The 25,592-nt window shown below is 35.9% G+C and overlaps 1 protein-coding gene across 1 annotated transcript; it reads left to right on the forward strand.

The window, feature by feature from the left end:
* The first annotated feature begins 1,689 nt into the window (after nt 1–1,689).
* LOC118747672 lies at nt 1,690–15,149 on the forward strand. The gene is made up of 5 exons (XM_036481733.1): nt 1,690–1,862; nt 1,937–2,075; nt 12,137–12,422; nt 12,491–12,771; nt 12,877–15,149. Exons 1-5 carry the CDS (start codon nt 1,765–1,767, stop codon nt 13,102–13,104), a joined length of 1,032 nt encoding a protein of 343 aa, XP_036337626.1. The 5' UTR covers nt 1,690–1,764; the 3' UTR covers nt 13,105–15,149.
* Nucleotides 15,150–25,592: the final 10,443 nt, after the last annotated feature.

Below are 25,592 nucleotides of genomic sequence, written 5' to 3' on the forward strand. Positions count from 1 at the left end.
TCTCCTCTACATCAGCTTCGGGAATTTGCGCGTTAGAACCGAATATTTTAAGATTTGCTGTTCTCATTACGAATAACAGCTTTTTACCTATGCGGATTTCTTGGCTTTGTTGCTGTTGGAGACGCACCACTTTGTCGGTCTCCATTGTAATCTTCGTTAGGCAAAGAGGGCCCTGGATCTTCTAGGTACCTCTTCAGCAGGGATCACCTACCTAGGAAGTCTCCAGCGAAATATTTTCGAACACATTTTCATAAAGCTTTGACTCGATTTCGAGACACTCCTCTTGATCGGCCTTACCACTGCCTGTGACTTCATCGAAGAGCGTGACCTGAAGGTTGGTCCTCGTCACTTCGCAGTAACAACATTTCGTCAATTAAGCAAAAACTTTGACTTGAATTCGTTACATGGCGCTTGAATTGATTGAACTCCTTTTTTTGAAATTTAGGCTCTGGTAGCCACCAATTTGCTTAATGTCCAGTGGAAATCCGATATTCTATATTTGTGGAAGTACTCCCCATTTACTGACGTTACTTAGAAAAGTTTACGCTACACTCCTCCAATCACAAAATCTCAGATACTCAACCACTGAAATATTTGCAAAACTATTACAAAAGCTGCTCTGTAGTGCTAAAGAGTTGCTACGCAGTACCACCAAAACCCATAGAGCCACTTAAATGAAGTTAAAGACTTTGACAAGCCACAAAATTTGCCACCACTGAGAACCGCAGGCACGCAGGATGTCTAAAGACTACGAAATTTGTATATAAGAATGTATGTGTGTACGTGTTAACCAAACATAGCTACATATATACATTAGGGTGGTCCTTAAAAGTAGTTAGCAAATTTTTACATCAGATTTCCTAAGCCTCAACCACTACTTCGATGTTACTATAGGCGAAGATATCACATATATATTTTGGTCCCGATTGGAGACGGTTAAGGCTGGTCGCACAAAGGTCAAAGTTCAGATTACCCTATGACGGCGTCTTAACCGAGTTCAATCGTGACTAAAATTTATATGTGATATCTTCGACTTTAGTGGTATCGAGTTTGGGCATTAAATGAAAAAACATATTTTTAATTTTTTGAGTCCTTAAAGGCAGCAGGCCTTTGACCACTTTGCGACACGCCTTAAAGGACTCCAATCGGGACCAAAATTTATATGTGAAGGCGTGACACTGAAAAAAATCGTTCATTTGACCACCCTAATGTGCATACATACATATGTACGCACAAATTTTCGTTGAAAACATTATATTTTTGTTGTTGCCTTGCTTAAATCCGTTGTCTGCTGTTGTTATTTCACATTTTCTTCTCCCATTGTTGTGCGACTTCATCTTCTTGGTAAAATTGAAGCATTGTTTTGAAAATTTGCAAGTACTTAAAAGAGTTTAAAAAGTTTTGTAACACGACTTAGAGAAAAGAAAAAGGTAAACTGCTCGTTTATGCGTCTGAATGCTTCGTATTTTGCGCACTGAAGTTTGATGGCGCTTAAGTTTGGACAAATTATTTACAACACAAAATTTTTTAACAACTTTTTGTTTTTTGCCAATAACATAAGTAAAGGGTGTAATATTTGCATTAAGAGACTTATTAGTTTTGAAAATTCTTGCATATCTTGCAAATTCTTACAACATGCATTAATTTATATTCTTTTCAAAATTTTTTCTCTCTTTTCTTTGCAGCTCGTTCAACATTACAAGGAATACGTAATAGTTGGGCACGCACCTAGGTAAATTTTTTGGGTAAATTCTCGCAGCCAAAATGCAGGACATACGTTTACGCGTCGAGCAGCCCATGTCGCATGTCTCGCCCACACAAGGACGACGTCCCATACACTTACTGCCACAAATTAGCTTAAGGCATGTTTGAGTGCTTTATATACATACATACGTATATATGTAATAGTTAACTAATTTACCCTCCACTCATACAGTTGCAATGAACCGCCTTTGGAAGCACACCACCACCTTCAACCCGGTCAACTGGCCGTGCCGCGCTCACCCAGCTCGGAGGAGGATAATTCACCAACGGAAATGAATAATTGCCGGCGCATGGCCGATAAACCGCCTTTGGTGAGTTGAACTAACCGATCTGATAAAATATTTCGAAAATTTAGTTATTGCACTTGTACAGTATGTACATATAGAAAATTGCTTTAAAAATCTCTGTGCATTAAATTTTGACGCTTTAATATCCACCCTAATGGCGATAGGCTTTATGCTTTCGATTGGTATACATATATGTGTATATAATTTGTTCATTAAACAAATGAGTGCAAAATTTAAAAAAAATATATATTTGAATACTTAATAACGGAGACAATATTCACTTGTATTTTGAAACATGCCTCGGTTTTATAAGCTGAGGTATTCGCAATCATCTAGACCATCGACTGCCATGTGGAAAATAAGTGGAGAAGTAGGAGTTGACGTATCTATAGAGAAAGCCATGCAGCACTCGATGCATTGGTCAGCCCTCTAGCTACTTCCAAACTAGTTTGCAATGCAAGTTTTGACTAAATTATGTTAGGAAACATAACGAACTTGTTTTACTCTGGGTCCGCAACCAGTTATAGCACTCCCCACTTCGGCCATCGAAGCCACCATCAGAAACTAGGACTGCCGGTAGGAAAACCCCCATTCCTAGGTATTTGCTTTCATTGAGCAGATGGGGCTGCAGGCAACTTGTGGGGCTGTTCCTTCCTGACTTGAAGCGGATGAGACGACGCAACAATATTTTTTCTGTGTTTAAATTCACACACCGGAGCTCTTTAACACCCAACAATCAGCTCCGATTGTAGATTCAAAACAAACATTAAAATGGATGGCATGTTGTATTAGTGCTTTTTTAAGGAAATGATAAGCGTGGTTTTCTTGCACCACGGGCCACCATATCAAAACACCATGGAGCATTTTTGTATTACAGACTGCTGTGTAGATCCATAGAATGCGTCGAGGGGAAGACCAAGCGTATTCCGGTTGAACCCTCTATTCCACATTCAATATCCGCAATGATCTACTGTCTATAATAATATCCTAGCTTAGGTGGAGAAGAGGATGTAATCTTTTACTTTCTTGTAATAAGTAGTTTCTCTGTTTGCCATAATCGCTGAACCTCACTCAGTTATCACAAGCCTCGGAGTGTGTTACCGTCATTAAAAGGGTTATCAATTAAACTATCTGCCGTTCGAGGCAGCATATAACAGTAGGTCCTTTGACCCAACCCCCCAGGGGACTCCGCCTAAGTGGAATTACGGGCTCGACAACCCCTTGGTACCCAGTCTAGGGCTGCCAGTTCTTGAGTCGAGTGGAGGCTTTCGAGGTCTGACGAGAGACTGTATTATGGTACCGCGGGGAACAGAATGCCCCGGAGTGTGTTCGCGAGCGAGACGAGCAAGACTAGCGAAACAAGCAAGGCCAACAAGGCAAGCACGATGAGCAAAATGTTGAGAAAGAAGTTGAAAGAAAGGTTGAAGAATGGCGTGGGAAAAGTGTGCAAGTTAAGCAACTCGAGCCGTTGAGAAAGTTGAGCGAGTCGAGAAATCACCCTTTGCCCCCGGAGTGGGCTCACGAGTAAGGCGAGCGAGACGAGCAAGGTGAGCAAAATGGTGAGAGATGAGAAGTGTGCAAGTCGAGCAAGTGCAAGTCAGGGCAAGTCAAGCGAGTGAGCATTACTCCAGTATCGTGGTGGTTGTGGTTTAACACCCAAATGTGGGTAAATAGAACCAGCAATGGTTCAATGTGGAGTTGCACTGCAACCGGGTGCCGAACCCATAGTACGGCAGAAATTTAGACGGACCTAGAACCCTGCCAAGGCGGTTAGTGTGTTCACCCCACACTGCCAGTTGGTACTGAAGTGCTTATATTTTAGGGCGCTGATCAAGGCATTTGAATTGATCTGTCGTACTCTTGTGCGCCGTGGAGTTAAGTCATCCTGGCAGGACGTACATAGCGAATTGAAGGAAATTTTTTCTTTTTTAATTAAAGCTCCTTAACATCAAAACTTTTTTGCACATTTAGGTCACACAAAAATTCTAAGGTAGCAAATTATATCTCAAACCGACGATTATCCTTGTAAAAAAACGAATGTATGTATGAATATAGTTCACTAAAGTCTTGAACGGCAACGAATTTGAGGACAAAAGATTTAAGCAAGCCAAACAAAAGAAGCGAAGTATTGCACTTCAGATGATTGTAGAAAGTATGTACATAGGTATGTGCAAATAGAAGTCCACAAGAAACAATGCCAAACGTTCATTGACTGCAGTTGAAGGTCGACCGAAGCTTTTTGGGGCTAAGGACGGACGTACTAAAATCCTAAGACTGAATACTAAGTTTGCAAGGCAGTTATTGAGCTTATTCAACCGTCTGGCAAATTACTTGTACGTATGTATGTATGTATGGTAAGTGCCCGTGCATTTGTGGCAGCAACAATCAGTCGCTTACGGGTATGTATGTACCTGCGCATGTGCAGACGTAGTAACACAGACTATTACGTACTGATTGTCTTGCCAGCAGCTGTTTTCATTTAGATTGCCATACAACCTTGTCAACCGGTAAGTAAGACATAAGAACAAACTAAGAAGAACAATGAAAGGAATGTAAGCGAACTCAAACAAGCAAAAAATCAAAAAACAAAGAAAAATCAAACTACAAAAGTTGGGCATACCGGCTCCTAAACTATGCAAGCGCCAGTCGCATTTAAAGTGCATTCAAATGTCCTTAAGAAGACTTATTTATGCACACATGCGATTTGGTGTGGGATGTTTAAACAAATGTACATACCTATGTATGAAGGCATGCACATTAGACCGTACCACCTTACAAGCAAACGAAAAAAATTCGTTGGGATCAAATTTCAAACTGCAGTGAAACGAAAAAACAGCAAAACGGAGGGGATGGCGGGGGCACAACCACGATTAAAGCTAAGATTTCGATTGAGATTCAGATTGAGGTTGAGGGTGAGGATGAGGCCGATATTGAGATAAAGATTAAGATTAATATTGAGATTAATATGTCTAGGATGAATATTAGACTAAGATTTATATTAAAACTAAGATTTAGATTGAGATTAAGATTAAGATAAGAGTTAAGATTAAGTTTAGGATTAAGATTATGAATAAGATTAAGATTAAGTTAATAATTAAGTTTAGGATCAAGGTTAATTAAAGATTAATATTAAGGTTAATAAAAGATTAAGATAATGATTAAAATTAAGGTTACGACCAGGATTAAGATTGATATTAAGATTAAGATTAAGCTTACGATCAGGATTAAGACTAAAATTAAGATTATGAATAAGATTAAGTTCAAGATTAAGGTTATGATTAAGATTAAGATGAAGATTTATATTAAGATCAAGATTATGATTAAGATTATGATTATGATTAAGATTAAGATTAAGATTGCTATTAAGATTAAGATTAAGTGTAAGACTAGGATTAGAATTAAGGTTGCCATTCAGATTAAGATTAAGATTAAAATTAACATTTAGATTAAGACTGGGGTTAAGATTAAGATGACTATTAGGATTAAGATTACGATTAGGATTAAGATTAATATTTAGACTAAGATTAAGAATTTTAGGAAAAAATAATTGTCTCTTCCAAGACAAAACATCGAGAAATCTTAATTTAAAATCCGACTGTAATTGGCGAAGATATGACGAAAAAAAAATTAAAAGGCGTCTCCACGTTCAGCCAATCAAAAATAAAAAAAAAAACATTCGTTTTGTCTTACAAAATACCTTAGACTCGGGATGGCGAACTTTTTTTCTGATACAGCCTAATGCACATACATACAATCTCTGACTGCGCTTAAAGTTGCCGGAAGTTACTTCTCTTTAAATTTAATTTATTTTGGCCAGATCTCAAATAAATGACTGCTGACTTTGTTTGCACACTCACAAGTAGCCCCAGTATTCTAAGCCACTCTACCTGCACACCAAGTGGCTAATATCAGCTTTATTTTCGAAATAGGGGAAAAATTCACTGCACACTCGACAAGCCAGCACGTTGCATCTTCCTTTGTCCCGTTGTCTGTGCGCTTTGAGTTTACTAGCATTTTTGCCATTGCCGACAAGAAAAAGGCGTCACACAATGCCATTCACATTCACATTCACAAGTTCGCATTCGCATTCCAATTCAAAAATTCACATCTGTATTGTTCTCGGCTTCTTGCTGCACTCTGACAATGTGCAGGCCTGCCGCAATGCACTTACTGCTTTTTTTCTGCTTTTCTGTGTTTTCTGCGCCGCGTGTCATTTACAGGCGTGAAATTTAATTCTACTAACTCGCATTTCTAGGCTTTTGTTTTGTTTGTTCGCAAAGTTTTTCGATTGTGTCTCTGGTTAAGCATTTTTTTACAACACTTTTATCGCCGAGATTTATGTGTGTCATAAAGTTAGTAAGTTTCTCTGCGAAATCTGTATGCTGGTTAGTAGACAGTTACATATGTATGTATGTACACGAGTGCCTGCTGTGTAATTGAATGTGAAAAACTATAAGAAAAGTTTACGCCAGTAGTGTTGAAATTTGGGGTATTGCCTTCCGCGCTACTAGCACATCCCTACAGTTGACATACATACATACGTAATGCATGATAAAGCACTTTTGTTTATATGTAGGAGCAATTTTCTAGTGTGAATGCACTCGAGCGCGAATTGTGAAAAGTTGGTTGGAATTGTTTTTCAGCGATTTAACAGTTTTAATGTGTATCATTAATTTTTGATTTGAATTTGGTGTCGTTTTAACAAACTTGCTTTGGAGATATTAAAAATTGTGTGTGCGTTGCAATTGTTTTTTTTTTTTTTTGTGAAAATCACTTTTGAGTTGGGAAAGGAACTATAGCAGGCTAAGCACATACATATGTATCTCAATGTATTATGCACAAATACAGGGCAGTTCTGGCAATTCTCTTTCAACTCAACACAGTCCTTCTAATGCCAAATTAAAAGAAAATTAAAAAAAAAATTAAGAAAGAAAATTAAATAAAAACAAAAAAGGCAATCAATAAACAAGTTTAAATTAAAAATATATATTTTTCTTTTGAAACAATAAAATCTATAAATTAAAAAAATATTAAAACAAAAAAGTTTAAAAATTAAAACAATAAAAATAAATAAAGCATGTTTCAAAAAATTAAAAATGTTTATAGAAATATTCGTTTTAAAACAATAACATTTAAATATTGAATTAAAAAAATAAAATTCATGAAAAAAATTAAATTAAGTTCATAAAAATAAAATAGAATTAAACAAAACAATTTTTCTTTTTAAAACAACAAAATCTAAAAATTGAGAAATTTAAAAATAAAGAATTAAATTTACAAAAATTAAAAAAATAAAACAAGTTTCTAAAAATTTTATGAAATAAAAAAAAATATATTTTTGTGTTTTAAACAACAAAATCTAAAAATTTGAAAAAAGAATTCTAAAAAGAAAAAAATTTTGTTTAAATAAAAAACTACCAAAAACAAAATTTTAAATATAAAATAAAATTAAAAAAGAGAAGAGAACTGAATTAAAAAATAAATTAAAAATTGTATTTAAAAAATCCGCTCCCTGAGGATTCGAACGCCGGATCTCTCGAATAGCACGCCATGTTCTGTTCACTCGACCATTGCGACTGTTGGAGCAACGCGAGAAAAATTTTATATGTGCATATACATACATATCTGCATTTTGAACATGCTCAAGTGGTTTTTGTCAAAAGGGCTTTTCGCCACGGCGACTATCGCAGGCGATGGAATGATAAGCTGTATGAGCTTTACAATGATATAGAGGGGGAGGCCCCCACTGCGATGGAAAGACGAAGTAAAGAAGGAACATGGCTTCACTTCGCATTTCCAATTGGCGTTAAGTCAGCGAGGTTGCAAAGTCGTTAAAGAGACATCTTCAGCTGTCTAGGAAATAACTCTCAGCCAAGACAGAAGTTCTAACCGGACTCTGTAAAAAATCGGTACGACTTAACACCTAACCTAAACAGGATATTGAACCCAAAACGTCCGTAGAATTCGGTATCTGTTGATTTGTAAACAGTACCTCGTCTTACAGGAGTAGGTAAAGGCCAAAAAACCCTAATGGAGGCCTATCCATCTTGCCCTCTCATTGCACTCACAGTTCCAACACAAGCTGCTCCCTGTTCCCTGTTCTCTGTCCTCTTTCTATTTTATTTTTATACCCGAGCGCACTTGTGCACAAGGGTATATTAATTTTGTTCACATAACGGTTTTTTGTAACAGCCAAAACGAATCAAGATAGATATAGACAAATGTATACATAAATGATCAGGATGAAAAAAGAAATCGATTAAGCCTTGTCTGTCTGTCCGTCCGTCTGTCCGTCTGTCCGTCCGCCCGTGTACACGATAACTCGAGCAAAAATTGAGATAGCTCAACGAAATTTGGTATGTAGGTTTCCCTTAATCCAAGGTAGGTTGGTATTGAAAATGGGCGAAATCGTACTTTAACCACGCCCACTTCCCATATAACGGTAATTTCCAGAAATACGAAAACTGCGATATTTTAGTAACTACTGAAGATAATTCACTCAAAATTTATATTTACAATAAGTTTTAGGCGAAAAATAAGAATATTATAAAATTTTGGAAAATGGGCGTAGTCACGCCCACTTATGGTTACATGTGTATATCTTGGTAACCGCTGCACCAATTTCTTCCAAACTTCGCACAGTTGTTGGCCTTCGCACAGCATACCAAATGGGCGAAAATTTTTAAAATAGCTCAATAACCACGCCTACTTCCCATATAACGGTTATTTTCAGAAATACGAAAACTTCAATATTTTAGTAACTACTGGAGATTATTCACTCAAAATTGATATTTATAATAAGTTTTAGACGAAAAATAAGAATATTATAAATTTTTGGAAAATGGGCGTAGTCACTAATTTACTCAAAATTGATACACCCCGGCTTACCATCTAGCGGTAGCTTTAGGTGAAAAAACATATATTTAATACTTGCGCCGGGTATTTAATGTTCGGCTCCGCCCGAACGTAGACTTTCTTACTTGTTTAATTCCCGATTTGGGAACCGCAGCTTTATTTGGGATACATCTGCGGTCAAACTGTGACCTACTACTTCGCATCTGATAAATATAATCGAATAACCAAAATGATATCCGGCATGGATGCCTACCAAAATGCCTACTATCCATATTGAAAATTTGAACTTAAGTTTTCTGTAATAATATATATGTACATACATATTTACGTATATAAATAGTAATATGCCGACAAATATTTCCAAAATTTCACTAGTAAAAGTTCACTAGGTCATCATAACACCTCGGAATTTAAACCCTAGCAATTTTCACGCATTCAATAAATCAATTTTTATGTGATTCCGTTTCGATCACGCTAACTTACTTTTGCAGATTCAATACCTTAAAACTTCTGAACTAAATACAACCACGCAGCCACAATCAAAAACCAAACGAAAATCAAAAAACCCCAAAAGTTTCAGTAATTTCAACACCCCAAACTCATTCATTCGCCGGGTAAGTTTATAAATCCAAAGAGAGGTGATGAACAAAAAAAACACGCAATCGATGCATTTGGTGCGAAAGTTTTGTGCGTTTGTGGTTAGCCACGAATTTGACACGCTGAAACTTTTGCAATTTTGCAGGTGAAGTCGTCGAATTACGCAAAACTTTTAGCAGCTGCAGATGTAGAGTGCTGAAACCTCGGGAGCTGGTGCTATTTGCATTTAAAATGAGAAATCGAACTGATTACGTACATACATATATACATAGAAATAGTTTAGTGGCATTAATTTGTTTTTATTTACGGGTATATAATTACGTATTTTATTTACATATTAAATCTAATGCTGTGAAGTAAGTAATGAGATACTCGTATCAATCTGAGATTAATAAAATGGTTGCTGTAATTAAATGATAGATATTTTCAAACGTAGGTATCAAACTTTACAACAACAGACGCAGAAGAGTTCTCACCTATTTGATTTTAGAACTAATTAAAATATATGTGTACTTAATCAGGTTTGGTAATTGGCTATAATCAGGGCCGAAAAGTTTAAGCTTTTGCTTGGAATTGCTTATTTTACTTATTTAGGGTTTCCAAGCTTAATTTTAATGATCATGCTTATTTTGTTTATTTTAATGTATAAAGCTAAAGTACGGACCTTTTAAGAAAACGGTCAAGAAATAAATTTGCTACTATTTCCTGTGTGTGAATTGTAGTGTCCAAGGAGTTTTGACTGTACTTAAATTCTATAGTTTGGAGAGCATATTTGCAAGCATATTTACTAATGTTTTAGTGCTTATCCAAGCGTTTAAAATGGATTCTTTTCTTCCTTACTTTCTTCGGCCCTGGTTATAATATACATATGTAGGTATGGTATAAAAGTTATTGAAGAACATAGATAGTCTTAAGATGGTTAGTTTAGTAGGTTGGGTTAATATAAGAGGATACAAGTAAGGGTCAGCTAATCCCGATAGCTCACCAGTATGGAGTAAGATGGGAGACCCAAATTGTTCAAAGCTCAAGCTTTCGGCCAATCTTCTCCTTCTTCATGGTCTTTATCCAGACCACTTTAGACTCCCGCTAATAACCCACTAATAAGCTCCGGTCAACACCTGGCTGATGGAATTATCTCCCCCGGCTAACCGCCCATCTATGCATTTACAAACTCCACATTTTCAGCGATAACTCCTCAAGAGTTTCCCGTCTGGCTAGTTAGAAGCCATATGAACTTGACAGCGTAATAATCTGAAGCGTTCCATAGAAAAGTCAGACATCTCCTGACCATTTTCGAGTGTATTATCGAGGACCTAAGAACGGTGTACACCTTTTGTCTATCAGAATGTGAGTTTTTGGATGTTATTACATTTGTGAGAATTCAATCTGTTGCCTATGGTGGCTTTTTCGCAGAAGATGTCTCTGACTACCTTCCACTCAAATACCACTTTCCTAGCCCTTTTTTGATTTCAATGAATAATAATTTTCACGGTATAATTAAATTTGTTGGATTGTAGTCCCGTTTCTACGAGAGACCACTTTCGGTGTGAGTTCCATCTCCCGTGACGGGTTTCAGGTCAGGACAGAGGTCGGTCTATACTTACTTAAGCTTCTTCTTAACTTCTTCACCCCGTTAAGTGCTTCTAGCGGCGGAAATAGTTGAAACCATGACCCACCGTTCGGCGATGATGAAATTTGTTTCCACTATCCGATCAGTTCAAATTTAAATTAGCAATAGATCGCTTGAAAAATAACGATGGTTTGCCAACTGAACTATTCATATGTTACAGCCAGGAACCGGTGGAACGGAATCATGAATGCCGAAAACTACCGTCCCATATGCACCAATTACGGTAGGCGCAGCGATCTGAATATTCCTTTTAAGATTCTATCGACAGCATTGTGCGAAAGACTTAATCCCACCGTCACCAACTGTTTCGGTGTCATCTGTGTGGCTATAAATCTGACGAATCAACCACAGATCTGGTATTTAGCTAACGGCAACTTCTGGGAACGACCCGCGAGAAAAGGATTGACACCACAATCTTGTTGTCGATTTCAAAACTGATTTGTATAACTCGAAAAGGAGTTATCTTTACGCCACAATGTCTGCGTTATCAATCCAGCCAACTAGTGCTACTTTGGTTCGAAAAGTCAATCGAGCATTAAAGTTCTCTCTCCATAAGCCTCTCATCATTCCCGTCCCAATGTACCGTGCAAAAGCGCAGACGATGGCTACATTTACTGAGGCGGTCTTTCAGAGTATTCGGGAGTAAGATTCATCTTAAGTTATACGGAGCTCTGCGCGACCCCGCTGGATGGATAACGTCTTACGAATCGACGCAAATACTTGAAGCCAAAATATACAATAGAATAGGATGAGGATTGGATCATATACGTTGGAAAAACATATGGAAGAAGACAGCACTGGCTGGGTTTTTTTTTTTCATCTCCGTCAAAATTGGTTATGTTGATGTAACGCCAATTTGGTGGTAGTAAGAGGGGGCCACAAAAAAGCAGATCCCTATTTTGAGCTTAGTATAAAAAATTAAAATATCACCCTTCCTCTTTTTTTATTACTTATATTCCATCTTCATCGCATTTTATCAATCCTTCTATTTTATTGCTTTCAGGTCAAACGCCTCACAATGGGTATGGGTCTGCTGCGCGGCACCGAAGACAGTCGACCGCTTGTACACACAGCCTCATCCTCACTCAATTCAGGCTCATCGCAAACTATCTCCGATGGTTACGTGAACGAAGCGATCTGTGAACCGGAGAAAATGATTACCAACAAGTTCGGCGATTCTTGTCGGCAATCTTTGACCGCACTGCCAACGCACGAAGCAGCGCATATCGGCCTACAAGAGCACACCGAATTTAGCTATAAGAAGAAATATTTGCGAGAGACGTGCAGTGGTAAGCCAACAAGCAAGCACAATTTTGGTTATTTTTTAACTATTCACTTTTTTGCAATTTTTACGCAGCCAACTCCAGCCCAAAGATGTTTGCGCCTAGCGCGCCGCTACGACTCGACAATCTCAGCCTGGCAGAGCAACACGAGCTAAAGGGCGCCGCATGGTTTCAAGCCGGTATCCCGCGTGAGATCTCGCTAGAGGTGTTGTCGCGGCAAAGTCCCGGCGCATTTTTGGTGCGACAGAGTAGCACAAAACCCGGCTGTTTTGCATTGTCGTTACGCGTGCCACCGCCCGCGCCCAAAGTGGCACACTACCTGATACTGCGTACGCCGCGTGGCTATAAAATCAAGGTTGGTTACATGCACAATGAAACTCGATACCACCAGTGAAGGTGTAAATGAAAGAAAACCAAATGAACTGGAATGCTCACTCTTTTCTTTTTGATGCTTTTACAGGGCTTCACCAAGGAGTTCTCATCGCTGCGTGCGCTCATCACTCACCATTCGGTTATGCCGGAGCTGCTGCCAGTACCCTTGACCTTGCCACGTCCCACAAATATGGGCGCAGGAGCGCCGGGCAGCCGACATGGCTCACGAGGCAGTGAATTGGATGGCTGTGATGATTTCGATACTTATGGATCACTTAACGATTTTCGCAAAATGATGGCCGACCTGAATGTATGACTTTGGAGTGGCGCAGGAAATGAGGGCAAGGAGCTGAGGGAGGCACGTAAACGTGGCGGTGCAGTAATGGAAACAGCGACAGCAGCGGCAGCAGCAGCAACAGCAGGAACAACAGCAACAGCAGCATTAACAAGTTGACAACAAATATGGTGTTTGAGGAGCTTTTGGTGTGAGCGAAGCTAATAAATGATGCAGAATAGAGCGCAATGGAAGGATCGGTTACAACAAATAAATTAGAGACGAGCAGCATTGAAGAAACAAATGAAGGCAAACGAGGCGGGCAGCATAACCACCAACACAGCCTTTGCGAAGCCAGTGAAGTCCTAAGGACTCATGTTGCAGCAATTGCGAGAACTTACATACATATATTTTAATTGCGCAACAAGTATGTTAACAAGCTCATCAAGCAAAAGCTATCAGCAACGCAGTAACACGCAGAACCTACAACAACGCTATGTACAGACAGTTAATGGGCAACCTTTGGCAGTGAGAAGTGTAGCAGAGAACAACAAAAATGCAATAAATAAAATACAAGTACTAGTTAAGACAGCAAATGTGGCTTTTGTTGCATGCAATGACAGTGACAATGGCAATGACAGTCTTAGTAGGTAGCAAATGTTAAGCTAGCGAACACCTCAGCATCTCTCCGATACACCAACAACATCAAAGTCCGTATAACCATTGCAAAGGTGATATTCACACTGAACAGTTAAAATGCTGGTTAATTAATTAACACTGACAAGTGATACAGGGAGAGCAAGAATAGCAGAGATGGTGACAGCAACAAAATGTACGCCGCACAAAATTCCAACTACAGCAGTCAAGCAATATGCAGCCATCCACTCATGCGTTTGCTATTTTGGTAAAACTATCGACTAGATGTGCAAAACCCAACCAACTTCATACATCCTCGTATACCTACTAACATCTCCCACTCAGCATATAGGCCACCGAAGCATCTTGAAATTTCAGTAAATGCATGAGGTTTAGTAGCATTGCAACAACAGTGCTACCACCATCATCAACCGTATTGCAGCGTCTGTCGTCAGGTGACTGGCTGACACTGGGACTTTAGTGGCTTCTGTTGATTAAGCTCAGTTGTAATTATTTTAATTGGGCAACAAATGCAATGGAAATGTGCATGTAGGTACATATGTATATGTATGTCAGTGTTGCCATTTTCGTAGAATTTTTATTCAAAACTGAAAAACACCAGAAGATTTTTTGAATCTAATAAGGCTGATGCCGTATCAATTGGCACAAATTATAACGACAAAGTTGGGCGTTAAAAATAGCTCTGCCTTTTTAAGCGGCTTTTTTTTAAAGGGCACAACTTTTTCGTCATTTCAATGCCTAGTGAAAATTCGTCGTAACATCCTTTAAATAAAAGCCAATGTAAAAAGATATAACTTTTCAACCAAATAATTTTCATATACCTAAAACTTGATTCGAATTATTGGGACCATCATTAAATAGGATTCAGATGAAGAGAGCGTTGAAAAATTTCAATTGAGAAAAGCTTGTAGTTTTTTTAAGGCATGTTCACAATGCCTACCTCCGAAAAACTTCACCGACTGTTGGAATGAAAACTAATTCAAATGATCTCAATTGGATTTTTTTTTTTTTAAGTAAATTCAGCACCATTAAGGAAGGATATGAAGCAACGCAAACGAAGCGCTCTTAATTTTTGCGTGTGATTCGGCTTTGTCATAATGGAGCACAACATTTTTCTGTTTACCAATTTTTGTCGGTTATTTAATCGGTCTAAATAACTTTTCACAGTAGAGAGGGGAATCAATTTTGGTCAGAGGGTAGCTTAGGTTAATCTGGCCGGCGTTGAGCCGCACACCGGTAGGTCATTAGCATTACCAGTTGGAGCTCGTTTTTACGCGTTAAAGTAAATATCACAAAGGATGTCAACGCTTTTTGCGAATTTAAGTAGAAATTTCAGCTCTACTTTAGAGATTTCCTCTAACTTCCCGAATTGTTTTTGACAGTGCAGGATATCGGCAGAGAAGATGCTCCAAGGTTTTCCTGGTCTCCCGCACACCCGCTCACAACACTTCATGCACCTGTCTTCCTTTGATAGCCGTAGCAAGAAGCGAGTATAATTGCTTCCGCCGTTTTCGCACATAATTTTTGCAGATTTTCAAGTCGTTAACTCATTCCATCTAGCCCTGAACTGCCTAATCATATTAGATATCGTCTATTTCGTTGTATAAGTGTTGAAGTGATCTACGAATTTAGTTTGTCTGTTTTCGTTCTTGGCAGTCTCATCCGCTATTTCATTAGCCTCTATTCCCTTGTGGCCGGGCAGCCTTCTGTCGGCGCCCAGCCTGTCAATGGCTTCCCGGCTGCGAAGGACGTTTATGGATGAAATACTATATGAGGTAACTGCCTTAATTGCCACCTGACTATCGACGTATAGGTTTACTTTTGAATTGATTGTCGTTTCGGTGTAGGCTAGCTCTGATGCTATCCTCATTGCGAAAACCTCTGCTTGAAATAAGCTGCAATAGTCAAGTAACCTTATTGCCCGCCTGACGTTCAGTTCCCACTGCACCCACTCCCATTGCCATTTTAGAGCCGTTCGTGAAAATGTTTGGGGATCTACGGCTAGTTTTAATTCCCTCCTCCTCAATTGTTGTGCGAAACCTTCGTTCCCACTTAAAGCTAGGTGGTCAGAGGGTAGGGAGGGCTTCAACAAAAATAATTCCCATCTAGCCGCACCGGGCGGCTTATAGCACAATGACTAACAATGTACACTCCCATCCACTTAAATAAGCACAATGCTTTTTCGCTGATTTTTTCTGGGTTAATTTTCTTTTATGCAATTTCCATTTATATTAAACTTTATAGAAAATTAAATAAAGATTCAACAATTTCAATTTTGGTATGATCAAGGTACATTGAACAGATAGTATCAGTAGAGCAGCTGATTTGATTTATTTTCAAATTATTTGGTCTCGAAAATGTCAAATATTTTTAATTTTTTCTCACGAAAATTATAAGTTGTTAAAATCCATTTGCTTGTGAAACCTTTTTCCATACAAAACAAGCGATTGAATAGCAGCTTTTGGAACGTTCGCCCAACTCGGCAGCACGACCGCTGATTACTGGGCCTTGCAAAGTATGGATCAATGCTTCGAGAAGCAAACAAATTTACTAGGAAAGAAAGTTGCATCAATTTTTATTTTTTCCAATTTAAATTTTTTATTTTTTATAATTTTTTGTATTTCACATGGCACGCTTTGATTTAGAAGAAAAAATTCAGAACAGTTTTTGACACTTTCGATACCAGAAGCAACAACAAAATACACAAAAATGTTGTTTTTGCTCTACTGATACTACCTGTTTAATGTGCCTTGGGTATGATAAAGTGCAAGTTTGGAGTAGCTACAAATTTCCGTTGAATTTTGAAAATTTTATGCTGACGCTCTTTCCGCTGGTAAAAAATTTTCAAAAATCAACGGTAAGTTTAAGCTACGCCAAAGTTATACTTTATTATACCGAAATTGAATGGGGTACGAGACTGCACACAAGACTCGACTTTTGAAATTTCGATGAAAATTTTTAGAACCTTTTTTTAATTTCCTACATAGTTTAAAACTTGCGTTTATAGGTACATATAGTGTTTGTTAACGAATGGACTGTAATTTAATTCAAAAACAAGTAAGGAAGTATAAGTTCGGGCGAAACCGAATTTTATATACATGGCGCAGGTATCAAATATCGTCGTTTTTCGTTTCGTTTGATTTTTTATTACACAAATCTTTGAAAAAGTAAAAAAAACAGCATCGAAAATTTCATTACTATGATTCCGTTGATAACATTTTTTAATATTTTTATGTAGATTTTTTAAGCTTAACCTGTATTGTCATCTGAGGGGATTTTTTCCAAAAAATCCTTTAAGAACCTATTTTTATTCATAAAAAACTCCATTTTTAGAGGTATTTTCAAACCGGTCCAGCTCACGTAAATCTTAATATTTTTCCGAAATATTTTGGTAGAAGTCTTAGAATCACCTAGATTGTGTAATCCTGCCGGAAAAACAGCAACTTTTTTTTGGTGATGCAGTCTAATGTGCAAGTATGTGCTTTCACAGTTACATTTATAAAGATGTACATATGTATGTGCGTAATGTAAAAGTATGTTCTTACTTACCAAATTCACCCGTACCTGCATTTTTTTTTATTAATTGCTTGGTTTTAGGTATTTAGCAACCTACTCATATTATTCCACTAGCCGAATGGCAAGGTGTTAGAATTACATATGTATATGAAATTCTCCAATGAAAACCGAGATTCAAATTGTCAATATTATGTGCTGGCTTTTGCGTTGGGTAGTAGTATGGATATGTATGAATATGACAACATAAATATGTACATATAAACGTATATACTTATGTATGTATGCGCAAACATTTGCATACACGTGTAGATATGTATGTATATAGATATGCACGTTACCGAACCCACACGACACGACCACAAGATGGCTTCCCATTTCTTCGTGGCGAACACACGAATTTCACTTTTTCACATAACTGCTTAGCAGCAATGAAATAAAATCGCACTATATATATTTTTTGTTACTACTTGCACTTTTAATGCTACAAAGCACATTTGAATACAAATTAAATAAATTATTTTAACACTTTTACACAATATTTTCCTGCTTATCGGATTGAAATCGCGCAGCAAACGAACTTAAGTATATCCGCGGCAAAAGTCAACTGAATATTGAAAACTTTTCCAAAAATTTATTTTTCCAGGTCCCCACTTTGAAAAGAGTTTGAATGAAGATAGGTAACTCACTCGAAAACTCTCAATTTGCAAATTTGGAAATTGATTTTGCGCGAACTGATTGCGCAGCCGCAAAAAAAAAGCATTTCAAAAGCGGATGAAGAGTGCACGGGAAACGGAAATGAACTCTCACTCATAGAGAGGTGGAGAGCATTTTCATTTTCATTTGCATTTCCTTAGTGCTCTCTTCCGTTATCTTTTTCTCTCATGATACAAAATTTTAAGCGGAAACACGTAATTGCTCGCTCTCACATTTTCAAGCACAAAATCAGTTCCGTTTCTCATAAATATGTTCCTTCCGCTCTTATTTTGTATTTTTATTTAAAGTTTAAAGTACATTCATACAAACTAATTTAATATTAAAGAGTCTTTAATTTATTTTCAGTGATTTTACTATTGGAACTGATGGAAAGATGTTTTTCCAGGTGAACAATCGGTCAAGATTTGAGAGCGTATATAGGCATTTTCAGTATTCAGTGGTAATTTGCAGTGGAAGTTAGTTTGGTTAATCTGTGCTTGTGAAAAGTCACTTTAAATAAATTTAGTGTAAAAGAAATATACTAATTTTATTCCGAAATATATTACAAGTGTATATTTATTTACATAAAAATTGTATTTACATATAGCTATTTAAAAGCTATTAACGAATGAAGTGAAAAAGTGAAAATAGTCAATAGTCGGGTCGCGTAGAAAATAGTCGGGTCGCGTCGGTTCGGTACATTTATGTATACGAGTGTGCATACAAATGCATTGCATTTGCTGTATATGTATGCATGTTGGTATGTAAGTGTAAGAAATTTATTTTAAAAAAATCGCAAAGAAATTTAAATAGTGGTCATGTGTGAGAACGTGAAAATGCAAGAAATAGGCACTTAGTTTGGAGATAAATAATAGAAACTATTTAAGCAATAACAAATGCCACTTTATTGCGTCACTGACGGGTAAGTGCATTTCTGATTTTGAACTAAATTTAATTTCCTATTAATTGATATATCGCTGGCTTTGTGTGAAAAGTTAGTAAGTCCAATTTTTTCGAAGGCTCATATTTCTACAAAAAAAAAAGTTGTCAAAAATCAACGGATTTTCTAGCCACTTAAAACTCACACTTTGTTATCTTAAAATTGAATGGGCGAAAATAGGTTTTTTTTTACCTTTGGAGCGTTATAATTTGCTGTATTGTCATAAAGAATTGCTTAATTTTTTTATAAAAACCTGCTGTAAGGGAGTTTTTGTATGAGGAATCCATTTCCGGTTCTTTTTTTCAATTTCTTAAGGCACTCGCCAGAGGAAGCAACAGAGAGGGGCAGGAAATGGACGAGAAGCTCATTGATAAATTACGCACCGACGTAAAATACCTTTAATATAAAATTGGCCCGCCCTAATGTATACTATAAGTAACACCATATAAATCCACGTTTCAAACTTTGTACAAAAATTAAAAGAAAAAACAATAAACTTTCACCACAATTTCAAACTTTTTTATTAGAACTTTCAGAAAACCTTAGGTATGTAACTTTAGAGCCCATTAAACTTTAATACAAGTTTTATTGCAAGTTTCCAGCGGCTAGAAATCTGCGTTGATTTTTAATATGTATTTCTTCTTACCGGTGCTACGTATTTTTATCTAACAAAATAGTCAATACGCACCCAGGAATATATTTTGGGAGCAGTTTATGCTGCTGAAAATTCGATTCACATAATATGCTCTTTAAAATACATTTGTGCAAATTTTATTGAATAAATAAATAAGCTTTTCATAAATTGCACTTTATTTGCATAAAATTAACAAGGAACTCAAACATTTTTAACTGACTTCAATTTTTGTTATATAATAATGGATTTTAAATAAAAGAAAATTAACCCAGAAAAAAAAACGGAAAAGCATTGTACCTATACAAGTGAATGGGAGTGTATGTTGGAAAAGCCTGCTTCTAAGTTAAAAATCTCATTTCTCATAATTATAGGCAGAAATCTGTTCCCAAAGAGTTTTTATTTAAAGGATTTACTCTCGAGAGAATCTAAATCGGCCGAGACAAGACTCCCGGAATGATTTAGAATCGGGCTGATAGTAAATTTTGGTTGTGCCACCGTTTATGAAGCTTCCTCTTTCTTAGACTAGAATTTTTTTTTATTTTCAAATATGTTACAATTCTCCTCGCGAACAAACGAACCCTTCAATAACGGCTGCTTGTAACATATAAAAGCTTTTTTATTTTGCCGTTCTTGAAGTAGAATTTCAAAATGTGCAGTTTTTTCGGTTGGAGTGGTCCCGAACTTTTGGTAGATTTTTTGTGTGAATTTTGGCAGAAAAATATTTTTGACGCGGCAACACTAATTTGCATACATACATATGTATATATACACTTGTGGCTAATGAAAATCACAGAGGATCTAAAATGTACACAGTAATTTACGTTTAGTATACATACTTAAGTACACAAAAACACTTATGTAAATTTATTAGCTAGCTTATAATCTTATACCTCCATATAGTTAGTACTTGCTAAGATTTTGTATAGAATTTGCATAATAAATAAGTAACTAACTGCGATGTGCAGGCTAGTTATAACTTTGAATTGAACAAAAGCCTAAATACAAACCCCCTGAAATTGTATTTGAAAAGTCCTGCACATTTCAATACAAGTACATACCTCCTTTTTTTATACCCGAGCGCACTTGTGCACAAGGGTATATTAATTTTGTTCACATAACGGTTGTTTGTAACAGCCAAAACGAATCGAGATAGATATAGACAAATGTATACATAAATGATCAGGATGAAAAAAGAAATCGATTAAGCCATGTCTGTCTGTCCGTCCGTCTGTCCGTCTGTCCGTCTGTCCGTCTGTCCGTGTACACGATAACTCGAGTAAAAATTGAGATATCTCAACGAAATTTGGTATGTAGGTTTCCCTTAATCCAAGGTAGGTTGCTATTGAAAATGGGCGAAATCGGACTGTAACCACGCCCACTTCCCATATAACGGTAATTTCCAGAAATACGAAAACTGCGATATTTTAGTAACTACTGAAGATAAATCACTCAAAATTGGTATTTACAATAATTTTTTGACAAAAAATAAGAATATTATACATTTTTGGAAAATGGGCGTAGCCACGCCCACTTATGGTTACATGTGTATATCTTGGTAACCGCTGTACCAATTTCTACCAAACTTGGCACAGTTATCGGCCTTGGTACAGCATACAAAATCGCCGAAAATTTTTAAAATCGGACGATAACCACGCCCACATCCCATATAACGGTAATTTAGAGAAATACAAAATCTTCGATAAATCATTAAATATTGAAGCTAATTTATTCAAAATTGATGCTTGCAACAATTCTTTACCAAGAAATACGTTTGTGATAAATTTTTTGAAAATGGGCGTGGCACCGCCCACTTATGATCACATATATGTATCTCAGTAACCGTTCTACCAATTTGTACCAAACTCGGTGTGGTTATTGTGCTTGCCACATATAAGCAAAACGTTGAAAATTATTGAAATCGGACTAAAATAACGGCCGCTTCTCATATAACGGTAAATTTCAGAACTGCTTGAAACTTCAAAATCGAAATTTAAGGACTCTAATTTACTCAAAATTGATACGCCCCGGCTTACCATGTAGCCGTAGCTTTCGTTAAGGCGAAAAACATATATTTAATACGTGCGCCGGGTATTTAATGTTCGGCTCTGCCCGAACTTAGGCTTTCTTACTTGTTTGAAAATATTTTTGAAGTTAGGATGAGCAACGAATATTTCTTAGTTTTTTCTGTATGGAATTGGAACACACGTTCAGAACATACGTTCAAAAATTGTAGCCCAAAAGCATGTTCATGTATTCTCCAGTAAAAATTATCCAGTAACTTAATTTTATAGAAGTCGCTCTCAAAGCAAAAATTTTCTAAAAAAAAAAAATACGTGAACGCAAAACCAGTAACAGTTTGTTAGTTTTATGAGCAGCTGATTAATCTAATATTTTTCGAAGCAATTTCCTTATGAAAACCGTAACCTAACCTAACTTATTTTATACATTAATATGCTTTGTATATGTATATTCAGTAAATCCAGGATGGCCATCACCATAAAATGGCGGATTACCTAGTTTTTCACCATCCTCTCAATATGGATATCAAATTAAAGGGCTTGACTAGTATAATGCAGTACCTTATAAAAAAAATTCCAAATCCAAGTTGGCCGCCATCACAAAATGACGAATTATATATTTTGTTTTCAATCCCCTCAGTATGGGTATCAAATGAAAGAGCTTGACAAGTAGAACACAGTGCATTTTAGAAAACCAATTTCTTATCCAAAATGGCGTCGCAAACAAAATGGCGGATCATAGAGTGCAACCAGTTAATACTTGAAAATTTAGTGTTTGCAAATTTTTTGGTTCGCACGAACGCGATTTGACAAAAATCAAGATAATTCGAACAAACTTTTTGCTCGACGAGCTGAACTATTGAGAGCAGCTAATTTTTGGTAGGAAAAATTTTATTTGCAATTGAAAAGAGAGTAAAGTTATTAAGCACAAGATATAATGAGTTTATTTTTAGTAAATTTACTATCACTCTCCACTTTTCTAATTTTTTGTGTACATATGCCAGCTACGGTAGCCGTATACGATTTTTATTTTGTACCATGTTTTTCTCTAAATATACCAAAATGTTTTTGACCAAACTTTTCAGATTTCAGTATATTGATTGTTGAAATATGTACATATGTACATATGTAGCTCTAGCTACTTAACTTCTTTGGAAAAAGCACGGCTATTTGGAGTAGATTCTAGTGTTTTTGAATGCCTCATGATTTGGCATTGCAAATAATTTTGAGAAAAATAATTCATTCATTCATCTGTTAAAATAGGTTTTCCCTATACAAAAGCATTCAGCTGTAAAAACTACCAAATCGGAGTCAATGTGCCAAGCTGGCGAGTTTTTTTGCAATTTTTTTTCTTTTAGAGCGGATGCCTCTAAATTCTGAGAAAGGATCATTTTAAGTGGAGAATACGAGAAGACTGCTATTTGTCCATTGCAAAGCAATTAAAACTAGAAGGTTTAACACAAAGCCTACTAATTTTTGTTAGCAGGCAAAACAGAATTTACAGACACTTTGCTCAACCATAACGATCCAGATTCATATGTGGCCAAGGACAATGGCTCCAGCATCATTTTCCAAAAACTCGTTAGGGAATTTGTATGCTGTTGCAACAACAACAATAAACAAATGCCTAGCACATTGCCAAATTGTCTCGTAATGGCAAGTATTTAAGAAAGCTGATAATTCTATGCTAAAAAGATTACAGGTATTTAAAGGATATACTTAAAAATATATATACATAAATCTGTGACCTTAAACATATACTATACAATTGAAATAATTTTATGTAAGTGCATACATTTGTCTACGAAAGCCAAGCGCATTAATATTTAGAGCTACAAGGCATTGAGTATTTACATATATTGTTGTAATTAATTATTACGAATTTCAAATTGTATACAAAAACCTTTTGCAGTGTACTAACAAATCGAAATTAATGCTGAAAAAGTGTTTGATGGCAAAAGAAACGGAAAGCTAATTAAGCATGCAAATACATTAGACCACGCCAAAACAAAACAAAAAAATTCTGCAATGCGACCGAAAACCGACATTTTAGTATTTGATATTGTAATAATCCTCAACGAATAGAGAGTCTACGATAATTCTCGTAAGAAAATTATTTCTTCTCCTTTGAGGTCAATATATTTTTCTAACATCAATCAAAACATCCGAAACTGTAAGAATATTTTTTTTTTTTTTTTTAATTACAAGGAATCACCCAAACAAGGCCAGCCTAATTAAACCCGAGTTAAAAAGGATAATTTAGGACTTTAAAGAATGTGAGAATTTTTAATCGCATTGCAGGACTTTCTTTGGCTTGGTCTAATATATATACATACATACATATACTATGTGCGTATGTTTAAACAATTATGTCTGTGTGAAAATTATAAAAAAAAATCTGCAATATTTTCGTGCTGTGTGTGTTTTATATTTTTGTATAAATTAACTAAATTGTCAACTTTTATGCGTTCTTGCTGTTACGCCAAATTTTTTGCATAATTTTGTATAAAAGCTACTACTTATATGTAGACTGTGTACTCTTACATATTTACATATACCTAACAATTAAAATTGAATTTTATAATAATCGCTAGACATGTACATAAATGTTATTTACTCGATATAACTATGTTCATAGGGTTTCACGCTAAATGAAATGCATGGATATACAAAACAGCTTCTAAAGTGAAAATACGACATTTAGTTGAAAAATGACTTCATTCGCTATTTCTTACTTTAGTTCACTTGGGGCGTTTAAAATGTATCCGCCCTTTACAGACAAATTTTGTTTCAAAAACTGTGTTGGAAGGGCAGAAAAAGCTACTTCAGAAAACGGCCCTTAATAAAACTATATAATACAAATCTGGACTTAAACGTAACTATTAACTCTCAGACCAGTTTATAAAATATTTTAGTACCCTACATCACAGATATACATAAGTGGAAAAATAAAATAAAAACTAAATATAAAATTTAGCATATAAAATATAAAAAGCTGAGATGGATTAAAACAAATAGAAAAAAAAAAACATTTTTATACATACTACATGCAATGTTGGACACTAGGAAATTTATAAGTAAATTTGCTTTAATTTATTTAACTAAGTTAAAAGTAAAGCCTAAATTATTTAGGCCTTAATTGATCAAATCAATGGCTGCAATTAATTTATATGAATGTGAATATGTGCATTTAGGTGTTTTGCTTGACTTATAAGTACTATATACATACATATGTATGTGGTATAATGTGCAAAACGTGCATATTAATAATTTATTAATAAGAAAGTTATTAAGTGTTTATAAAATAATATTTCTAATACATATTTATAATGCCTTATGTAATAGCTAGAATTTAGATATGCAAAAGGTAATCAAATGATTTAAATACACTATACAAAATATGTACAATTAACGAGCATACTTTCATTTCATAATGCATTCCTCAAAAAAAATCAACATATACGCCATTGGACTTTGAATGAAATCGTGCAGAAAGCTATTATTTTAAGTGCGAAGACCCAATAAATAGTATCTACAGTAAAAACGGTATAAAAAAAATTCGGCCATCTGGCGATTCTTGGTATAGTTTAAAAATCCGCAACCGAAATGAGCCACATATTCATGTACATATATAGGGCCCCAAGGATTGCCATTTCTACAACATGCCTAAAACCGAAGAAGCATTTTTTTATGCTGTTACAACAACCTACTTAAATCAATACTCTAGTTCTGTCAAAATCCTTTAGGACCTCACTATATTTTAGTTTGCTCTGCAAAAGCTTTAACAAATCTTTGTCCGTTTTTAACCTTCAATTTACATGACTACTAGTTTTTTTTTTATTAATTTTCATTATGTTTATTTAAATTTTCTTTCACTTTTACAATAGGCTTTTTACTTCATAAATTCTCTGTAGCAAGTATTTAATACTTATATGAATAAAAATATATTTATGTAATAATTAATATATATATTTTTATGTATACTTATGTATATACTTTAGGTGGTGCAATGTGCAATAAACTGCAGTGCATTTCATTTGAAAAAAGTTAACATTCTCCAGCCGTGCGTCCA

The sequence above is a fragment of the Rhagoletis pomonella genome, unplaced genomic scaffold (assembly GCF_013731165.1).
Source record: "Rhagoletis pomonella isolate Grant_MI unplaced genomic scaffold, Rhpom_1.0 Rhpom_scaffold_00012, whole genome shotgun sequence".
NCBI classification, from domain to species: Eukaryota; Metazoa; Arthropoda; class Insecta; order Diptera; family Tephritidae; genus Rhagoletis; species Rhagoletis pomonella.